Genomic DNA, 10,567 nt, shown 5'->3' on the forward strand with positions numbered 1-10,567 from the left:
ATTTATTATTAATAAATTGTATTTATAGGTAAAGTTTTTATTAAATTATTATTATTAAATATACAAAATGCTTCTATATTAATAGTCAAACTTTGTAATTCTTTTAAAATTAATTTAAAAGTTTCTGATATAAATGTAGTTTTTATTTTATTATTATTAAATAAATAATTTTTTAATAATTTTCTACTTTTAATATCATCTGATTTATATGTAAAAAATTCTTTAAATAAAAAGGAAGCTCCGAAAGCTTCTAAAGCCCATACTTCCATTTCTCCAAATCTTTGTCCACCTTGTTTTGTATTTCCTTTTATAGGTTGTTGTGTTAATTCTGAATATAATCCTATAAATCTATATCTTAATTTATCTTTAATCATATGAATTAATTTATAATAATAAATATTATTTAAACAAATACTATTATTAATTAAATGACCAGTAAATGGATTTTTTAAAAAAAACTTATTATAATTATAAGACATTTTAATTATATTATAATTATTATTATAATTATATTTATAATAATTAAAAATATTAATATAATTATTATAATAAATTTTATTTAAATTATTAGAAATTATATATCTATTATTATTATATAAACTATTTAATCCATATATACCTTCAAATATTTGACCTATATTAATTCTAGAAGGTATACTTATACTACTTATAAATAAATCAGGTTGAATTTTATTATTTAAATATGGCATATCATTAATTTCATTTATATAAGAAATAACTCCTTTATTTCCATGTCTATTACAAATTTTATCTCCTAATTGTAAATATTTTTGTATTCCAATATAAATTCTAATTTTTAAATATAAATTATTATTTTTTAATTTATTATATAAATAATCTGATATAATTTCAATTTTAATAATTCTACCCATATCATATATAGTTGAAACTATTGGTTTATTTTTAAATATTCTTAATTTATTTCCAAATAAAAAATTAATAATATTTATTAAACTTTTATTATTTAATATAAAAGGTATTATTATTAATTTAGAAACTAAAATATTATTAGATAATAAAAAAGTACCTTCTTTTATTATACCATATTTATCTAAATTTTTTTTATTTTTATAATGTGCTTTTGATATATTTATACTACATATTTCTGGTATATTATTTATAATATTTAAAGATATTTCATAAATATTTAAATGTAATGATGTATATAAATTATTATATAATATTTTTTTATTAATAATAATTGCATCCTCATATTCATATCCTAAATAAGATCCATAACCTATTAATAAATTATTACCTAAACTATATTCACTATATAATAAATTTGAATTTATTGCTAATATTTTACCTATATTAATTTTCTCTCCTACCCATACTATAGGTTTATAATTTAATAATATATTTTGATTAAATTTTTTATAACTATTTAAATAATAAATTATTTGTCTATTAAATATATCTCTTATTATTATTTTTATATAAGAAACATATATAATAATACCTTCTTGATAAGATATAATTAAATAATTTAAATATTTATTTAAAATAAAATTATAATTTGTAATAATATTACTTAATTCTGAATACACAATAGGAACTATTTGAGTATGCATTTTTATACTCATTAAATTTCTAATAGAATCATTATAATGTATAAAAGGAATTAAATTTTCAATTAAAGATAATAAATAATTAAATGGTATATAAATTGTATTTTTTATAATATTATTTATTTTAAATGTATTTTTGTTTATAGTTAAAATAATAGTTTTATTAAAATTAATATTTTTTTTTAAATAAATTTTATTAAAATAAATATTATAAAAATTCTTATTTAAAATATCTAATATCAATTTAAAATTATATTTACTATAATATAAATATTTATAATAAATTATAAATTTATATTTTAAATTTAAATAAACATTAACAGTTAAATAATTAATTAATCCACAAGTTAATCCTTCATTAGTATTAATTAAACTAATATATCCTAATACATTTCTAGATAATTCTCTCAAATTTTTATTTAATATAAATTTAGAATTTAATCCTGTAGTAATCATATTTATTTTAAATTTTTGATTTATTTCTGATAAATTATTTATTTGATCTGAATATTGAATTAAAGGATTTATATTAATATTTTCTAGAATAATATTAATATATTTTTTATTATTAAATAAAAAATATATATTATTATATATATTAAACAATTTAATTTTTAAATTAATTAAATATTCATTACATTTTAAAGATAAATGATCAATAATAGAATAAAATTTTTTATTATAAATATTATTAATATAGTAATCAAAATAATATATAAAATTAATTTTTATAGAAAATAAAATTTTAAATATATTAATAAATAAATTTTTATTAAATATTTTTTCAATTATAAATAATTTTAATAAAATAATATTATATATATTAAATTTATAAGTTTTAAATTTAATGTAATTATATATTATTATTTTTTTTAATACAAAATTATAATTTTTAACTAATATATTTATATTATTTAAATATAATAATAAAATTATAAAATTAAATTTATAATTATTATAAAAACAATATATATTAATATTATTAAATTCAAATATTATTTTTAAATTAAAATTTATATATATATATAAATAAATAATATTTTTATTATTTTTATTATATTTTATAATATAAATTTTATTATTTTTTTTTAATAATTGAATACAAGTTTTATATAAACCATTTAATATAATAATATTATTATATATCAAAGGTAATATTAAAATTAATATATTAAATTTTATTTCTTTATGCAAATTAATAAAATTAAAATTTAAATTTAAAATTATTTTAAATAAATTATTAATATTTTGAATTGTATCTATAGAATTAATATTTATATTTGTTAATAAAATTATTATTTTAAAATAAATTATATAAAAATTTTTAATATATATATTATTTATTATTAAAATATAATATTTCAAATTATATAAAATTTCTAAAATTAATAATAAATATAAATTTGATATAATATAATTTTTTTTAGGGAAAATAGGGTATAATAAATATATCATATATTTTTAAATTTTATTAAAATTAAATTTACCTATTTTAAAAATATTTATTAAATTTAATGAATTTAAATAAAAATATAATAATATTATATCATAATTATTATGTTTTAAAATTATAATAAAATTATATTTATAATTTTTACTAATTAAAATACCTTTAAAATTAAATATTTGTAAATTATTTTTTATATATTCATAAAAATTTAATTTTATTATTATAAAATTTTTTATAATAAAATTATTATATTTATATAATTTTTTATTTTTTTTATAATAATATTTTATTATATTTATTTTCATAGTTTTTAATTTAAATTTAATTGAAAAATTAAATAATATTTAAATATATCAATTTTTTTATAATTAATATATATTTTTTATATAAAATTATAAAAATTTTATTCTTTTTTTTTATTTTATTATATTTAAATAATTTTTTATATTTATTTATATACCAATTTAATTCTAATATATATTTTTTCATATTACAATAATATATTATTTAAATATATCTTTTATTTTAAAAGAAAATAATATAGGTATTTCAAAATTTAATTCAAAAGGTAATTTATTATAAATACTAGAACAAAATCCAATAACTATTAATGAAATTGATTCTAAAATATTTAATCCACGTTGCATTAATAAAAATAAATATAAAATTTCAATTTTAGAAATAAAAGCTTCTTGTTTTATATAACTAGTATAATTATAATTTTTTATATAAGGAATAGTTACAGTTAAAGAATTATTACCTAATATTAAAGAATTACATTCAGTATAATTATACGACTTATAAGAATAAGGTTTAATATATATTAATCCTCTAAATATATTTAAAGATTCATTTAAAGATATACTTTTTGAAATTATATAACTTTTAGTAAAAGATCCTATATGATACATTTTACTACCTGTATCTGCTATTTGTATATTTGATAAAAAAGATATTGAATAAAAATTACTAATAGAATAATTACCTTTTAATATAGTTGAAGGATATTTCCAAGTTATAATAGAACCTAATTCTATTTGAATCCAATCTAATTTAGAAAAATAAAAACAAATACCACGTTTAGTAGTAAAATTATATAATCCACCATTTCCTAAATAATCACCTCTATACCAATTTTGTAAAGTATAATATTTAACATAACTATAATTTTTTACTATTATTTCTACTATAGCTACATGTAATTGAGATTCATTATATTTATAAGCTGTACATCCCTCTATATATATTACATATGAATACTCATTTATAATTAATAAAGTACGTTCAAATTGAGCAAAATCATATGAATTAGTTTTAAAATAAGTAGATAAATTAAAATTACATTTAATATATTTAGGTATGTAACAAAAAGATCCTTCACTAAATATAATAGAATTAATATTAGCAAAAAAATTATCTTTATAAGAAATAACTGTACCTAAATATTTTTTTATTAATAAAGGATATTTAAAAATTACATCAAATAATGGTAAAAAAATTATACCTAATTTTTTCAAAAAATATTGTGTTGTATGTAATATAGATATACTGTCAAAAATAATATCAATAGAATTATTTTTTATTAAAATAATATCTAAAAAATTTATATTTAAATTATTTTTTAAATAAACTATCAAATTACTATCTTTTAAAATAGAAGAATAATATATAATATTATCATAATTAATATTTGGACATTCAAAAAAACTCCAATCAGGTAATTTAAATATATTTAATAATTTTAAAGAATATATTTTAAATTTATAAATAAAAATATATAAAAAAATATTATTAGATAAATTTTTTAATAAATTCTTATTTAATCCATTTCTTATTAAATATAAATTTATTTTATTTGTATATTGATATTTATAATTTAAATTATAAATATTTAAAATTTTTTTTAACTTCATTTAATTTTTTATTATAATAACACATTACAAAAAGTATAAGCTAACAATGAGATTTGAACTCATAATCTACTGATTACAAATCAGTTGCTTTACCAATTAAACCATTTTAGCAAATAAAATATAAATAATTAAATATTCAACTTATTAGGAATTATATACTAAATATATTACTATAAATATATATTAATTCTATAAAATAATTTTTCTAATTATTGTTTTATTCATATATATGATTAGAATATTATTTTTAATTAAATTTTTTTATTTATATTATTTCAACAATTAAAATTTTATACTTAACTACTCAACATTACAATAAATAATAATTGATATATCATTGGTATAATTTTTTCGATCCTCTCGTACTAAAAAAAATAATTTCAATATTCTAACACTTATATTAGATATGGACCGAACTGTCTCACGACGTTCTGAACCCAGCTCACGTATCACTTTAATAGGCGAACAGACTTACCCTTAAAACATACTACTGCTTTAGGATGTGATAAGCCGACATCGAGGTGCCAAACCTTTTCGTCAATATGGGCTCTCGGAAAAGATTAGCCTGTTATCCCTAGAGTAACTTTTATCCGTTAAGCGATAATTTTATCATTAAATAATTATCGGATCATTAAGACCGACATTAATCTCTGTTTAATTTGTATATTTTACAGTTAATTATATATATATCTTTATATAATAAATATAACATTGTACTCCTCCGTTTATATATAGGAGGAGACCGCCCCAGTCAAACTATCTTATAAATATTGTTTAAAAATTTGTTATAAAATTTTTATAAGAATTTATATATATAAAAAATGGTATTTCATTTATAATTACATTATTTCCAAAAAAATAATATTTATACTTCCCATTTATACTATGTTTTATATATATATTTTCAATATTTATTAATAGTAAAGCTTCATAGGGTCTTTCTGTCCCAATATAAGAAATCTGTATCTTCACAGATATTTTTATTTCATTAAGATTTTTTTCAAGACAGCATTTAAGTCGTTACATCTTTCATGCAGGTCGGAACTTACCCGACAAGGAATTTCGCTACCTTTGGACCGTTATAGATACAGCCGCCGTTTACTATAGCTTATATATATATTATAATATTAAATTACATATATTATTTTTACATAATAGCACTGGGCAGATGTCAATCTTTATACATCATTTTTCAATTTAGCAAAGATTTGTGTTTTTGTTAAACAGTCGCTTAAATTTATTATTTTCAACTAAATAAGTATCTTTTATCCCTAAGTTACAAGATAAATTTGCCTAGTTCCTTAAAAAAAATTATCTCAACTTCTTAATAATATATATATATTTACTAGTGTCAGTTTACGGTACGAATATATAATAAAAATATATATTAATAATTTTTTTATAATATAAAAATATTATATTAGTCTTAAAATATAAATTATTATATAGTATAAGAATATTAACTTATTAACTATCAACTACACATTTCATCTTATTTTAAGATTCGACTAACCCAATTCAAATTAATTATAAATTGGAAACCTTAAATTATAGAAGTATTGGATTTTTACCAATATTTACATTACTCAAATTAGCATTATCACTTTTGATTTTATTATTTTAATTTACATATAAATAAATATTATCAAAACGCTCTTTTACCAATTTAATTATTATTAATATTAAATTTTATAATTTCGATAATTAATTTATTTTCGATTATTTTTGAATTAAAATTACTAAATTAATGAGCTTTTACGCACTCTTTAAAAGATAACTGCTTCTAAATTTACTTTTTAACTATCTAAATAATTTTATATTCTTTTTAAAACTTAACTAATATTTAAAAATCTTAATTTATAATTAGGGCTGTTTCCCTATAGAAAATAAAGCTTATCCTTTATTTTCTAATTATATATATATTTTATTAAATAAAATTATTAAATTATTTATATTAATATTAATTATTTAAATTAATTTAATAAAAAAAGAGTTTTACATTTATTTATATATATATACTATACTTACATATATTTCAAAGAGAACCAGCTATCTTCAAATTCGATTGGCATTTCACCTCTAATTATATTTTATTTGATATTTTTGCAACAATAATCAATTCAAACTTCAATTTAATATTACTTAAATTTTATTTTAAACATAATTAGATCATTTGATTTCGGGTCTATAATAAATAATATATTTTAATGTTTATTAATTAAAATAAACTCGATTACACTTTGGCTTCATTTATAATAAATATTTAACCTAATTATTATACTATTTAATATAACTTGCTAATTCTTTCTTCAACAAGAATATAATAAAATTAATATAAATTTTATTATAATTTTTTAAATTTAAAATTCAGGTTCTTTTCACTATTTTTTCAAAATTCTTTTCATCTTTCCCTCACGGTACTATTTCTCTATCAACTTTTATTATATTAAATTTTATAAGATGATTCTTATTATTTATATAATAATATTCATATAAAATATACTTTTATATTACTTATATAAAATATTACATATATAATGTTTAAAATTTTTCAATTCATTCACCACTACTATGAAAATCGTTATTACTTTATATTCCTTTAAGTACTAAGATGATTCAATTCCTTAAGTATTTTAAAAATATTTATATAAAAATATTTTATTCAGATACTTTTATAATAAATCAAATTAAAAAGAAAAATATATATTCTTATTTAATTATTATAAAAATTTCGTTAATATATTTAACGTCTTTCTTCAATAATAAAAATTTTAGACATCCTTTTAAATTTATTATATATATTTAATTATATATTTAATATTAATAATATTATAAATTAATTATATTTAAAATATAAGCGAAAAACGGAATTGAACCGATTACCTTCGGAGCATGAATCCGACGAACTTTCCTTATGCTCTATTTCGCTAATAATAATTAAACTTGAAAAGAATTGAACTTTTATTTTATAATTCGTATTTATATATTTTATCCTTTAAATTACAAGTTTATTATTATTAATAATAATAAATTTTAAGTAATTAACTTAGAGGTAAAGTTTCTGCTTTACATACAGAAGATCATTGGTTCAATTCCAATATTACTTATATAAATCTATAATTTAAGGGATAAAATAAAAACCTTCTAAGTTTTATATGTAAGTTCAAATCTTACTAGATTTATAATAATTATTATGAATATGGCGAAAAAAGGTAAACGCACTAAATTTAGAATTTAGTATTTTTAATAAATAAGAGTTCAAATCTCTTTATTCATATAAAATAATATACTTCTTAAACTAGATTTGAACTAGTATTTTTCGGTTAACAGCCGAATGCTTTAACCACTAAGCTATTAAGAATATAATATATATTATATATATAATAATAGGGAATATAGTTTAATGGTAAAATCTTATTTTTGCATAATAAAAATAGTAGTTCAATTCTACTTATTTCCATATAAAAATAATAAATCTATATATGTTTAAATTTTTAATTTAATATATAATTATATTGCGAGTTTGATCCTAGCTCTGAATTAACGCTAGAAATATACATTACACATGCAAATTTATGATAATATCATAGTGTATAGGTGAGGAGATATAAATTTTAAATTTTAAATAGATTATAATTTTTAAATAATAATCTATATGCGCAATTATATATATTTGTACTATATTAAAAATTATTATTATTTAAAATAAAATTTATATTTGATTAACTAGTTGGTAAAATAAAAGTTTACCAAGGTTATAATCAAAAATTGATTTTAAAAAGAATGTACAATCACATTAGGATTGAAATAAAGCCTAAATTTTTTTATAAAATCAGCAGTGAGGAATATTTTACAATAAGCGTAAGCTTGATAAAGTAATATTTCTTAAAGGAAGACAGTATTATGAAAATATTGTAAACTTTATGTTTTATTTTTAAATATTGATAAAAATAAAAAATAGTATTGGCTAATTTCTGTGCCAGCAGCAGCGGTAATACAGAAAATGCAAGCGTTATTCTTTTTATTTGGCGTAAAGCGTTTTAAGGTTTTATATTAATTTTATTTTAAAATATTTAAGTTAAATTTAAAAAATAAATAAATAATAATATAATAGAGTATTATAAAAGTATTTGGAATTTTTTGAGAAGTAGTGAAATACAATGATACAAAAAAGAACTTTAAAGGCGAAAGCATAATACTATATAATTACTGACACTTATAAACGAAAGCTAAGGTAGCAAATAGGATTAGATACCCTAGTAGTCTTAGCTATAAACTATGAATATTTTATATTTATATAAAATATAAATATAATAACTAACGTTAAAAATATTCCGCCTGATTAGTATATTCGCAAGAATTAAATTCAAAGGAATTGACGGGAGCTTATACAAGTGGTGGAACATGTGGCTTAATTCGATGCAACACGATAAACCTTACCAAAATTTAACAATATTTTTATTATTTAGTAATTAATAATTTAATAAAATATATAGGTAGTGCATGGCTGTCGTCAGTTCGTGCTGTGAAGTGTTAATTTCAGTATTATAACGAACGTAACCTTTTATAAAAAAAATTTTTATGATATTATTATTAATAAATTTATAAAAAAGATTACGTCAAGTCATTATGCTCCTTATATTTTGGGCTGCTCACGTGTTACATAGAATATTACAATATTTTTATTATATTATAATATAATATTTAAAATATATTTATAGTTCAAATTATAAATTGAAACTCATTTATATAAAGAAGGAATCACTAGTAATCGCTAATTAGAATTATAGCGGTGAATAAGTTTTTAAGCTTTGTACACACCGCCCGTCACATCTAAAAAATATTATATTATATAAAAATTATTGTTAAATAATAATATATAATCATATAATTTAGATGAAGTCGTAACAAGGTAGCAGTACTGGAAAGTGCGGCTGGATAATAATATATAAATTGGTTGATTTATTAATTAAATTATTTAAATAATATTTATATATAAAATTAAATAAAATAATATTATTTATTATATATGATTTTTATAGACAAAAATAATATTAATACACATTAATGTAAATTTAGTTAAATATTATTTATATTTAAAAAGATTTTTAGTTTAATGGTAAAACATACTCTTGATAAGGGTAAAATTTTAGTTCAATTCTAAAATAATCTATAAAAAGCTAAATTAGGCCTATATTCAAAATTTTGAATATAGGCCTAATTTAGCTTTTTATAGATTATTTTAGAATTGAACTAAAATTTTACCCTTATCAAGAGTATGTTTTACCATTAAACTAAAAATCTTTTTAAATATAAATAATATTTAACTAAATTTACATTAATGTGTATTAATATTATTTTTGTCTATAAAAATCATATATAATAAATAATATTATTTTATTTAATTTTATATATAAATATTATTTAAATAATTTAATTAATAAATCAACCAATTTATATATTATTATCCAGCCGCACTTTCCAGTACTGCTACCTTGTTACGACTTCATCTAAATTATATGATTATATATTATTATTTAACAATAATTTTTATATAATATAATATTTTTTAGATGTGACGGGCGGTGTGTACAAAGCTTAAAAACTTATTC

General features: G+C 16.0%; 4 protein-coding genes and 9 non-coding genes across 13 annotated transcripts; 4 read left to right on the forward strand and 9 right to left on the reverse strand. All coding sequences in view use genetic code 11, as the record gives it.

Annotated features, from left to right (window-relative positions):
- Positions 1-8: 8 nt before the first annotated feature.
- Positions 9-3,047, reverse strand: rpoB (DNA-directed RNA polymerase subunit beta, putative). The gene has a single exon. It carries the CDS (start codon positions 3,045-3,047, stop codon positions 9-11), a length of 3,039 nt encoding a protein of 1,012 aa, YP_009307933.1.
- Positions 3,048-3,053: 6 nt separating this feature from the next.
- ORF101 (hypothetical protein) lies at positions 3,054-3,347 on the reverse strand. The gene has a single exon. It carries the CDS (start codon positions 3,345-3,347, stop codon positions 3,054-3,056), a length of 294 nt encoding a protein of 97 aa, YP_009307934.1.
- A 28-nt stretch (positions 3,348-3,375) lies between these two features.
- On the reverse strand, positions 3,376-3,531 carry ORF51 (hypothetical protein). Its single transcript has one exon. The coding sequence runs from the start codon at positions 3,529-3,531 to the stop codon at positions 3,376-3,378; it is 156 nt and encodes a 51-aa protein (YP_009307935.1).
- A 14-nt stretch (positions 3,532-3,545) lies between these two features.
- On the reverse strand, positions 3,546-4,955 carry sufB (FeS cluster assembly protein SufB, putative). Its single transcript has one exon. It carries the CDS (start codon positions 4,953-4,955, stop codon positions 3,546-3,548), a length of 1,410 nt encoding a protein of 469 aa, YP_009307936.1.
- A 944-nt stretch (positions 4,956-5,899) lies between these two features.
- POWCR01_gt17 lies at positions 5,900-5,970 on the reverse strand. Its single transcript has one exon. It is a non-coding gene (tRNA).
- A 14-nt stretch (positions 5,971-5,984) lies between these two features.
- On the reverse strand, positions 5,985-7,641 carry PmUG01_API004800. Its single transcript has one exon. It is a non-coding gene; the product is annotated as an rRNA (ribosomal RNA).
- A 169-nt stretch (positions 7,642-7,810) lies between these two features.
- Positions 7,811-7,885, reverse strand: POWCR01_gt18. Its single transcript has one exon. It is a non-coding gene (tRNA).
- An 8-nt stretch (positions 7,886-7,893) lies between these two features.
- Positions 7,894-7,965, reverse strand: POWCR01_gt19. Its single transcript has one exon. It is a non-coding gene (tRNA).
- A 25-nt stretch (positions 7,966-7,990) lies between these two features.
- Positions 7,991-8,062, forward strand: POWCR01_gt20. The gene has a single exon. It is a non-coding gene (tRNA).
- A 3-nt stretch (positions 8,063-8,065) lies between these two features.
- On the forward strand, positions 8,066-8,137 carry POWCR01_gt21. The gene has a single exon. It is a non-coding gene (tRNA).
- Positions 8,138-8,148: 11 nt separating this feature from the next.
- Positions 8,149-8,232, forward strand: POWCR01_gt22. The gene has a single exon. It is a non-coding gene (tRNA).
- A 12-nt stretch (positions 8,233-8,244) lies between these two features.
- Positions 8,245-8,316, reverse strand: POWCR01_gt23. Its single transcript has one exon. It is a non-coding gene (tRNA).
- A 155-nt stretch (positions 8,317-8,471) lies between these two features.
- PmUG01_API005500 lies at positions 8,472-9,905 on the forward strand. Its single transcript has one exon. It is a non-coding gene; the product is annotated as an rRNA (ribosomal RNA).
- Positions 9,906-10,567: the final 662 nt, after the last annotated feature.

The sequence above is a fragment of the apicoplast genome of Plasmodium malariae (assembly GCF_900090045.1).
Source record: "Plasmodium malariae apicoplast, complete genome".
Lineage (NCBI taxonomy): Eukaryota > Apicomplexa > Aconoidasida > Haemosporida > Plasmodiidae > Plasmodium > Plasmodium malariae.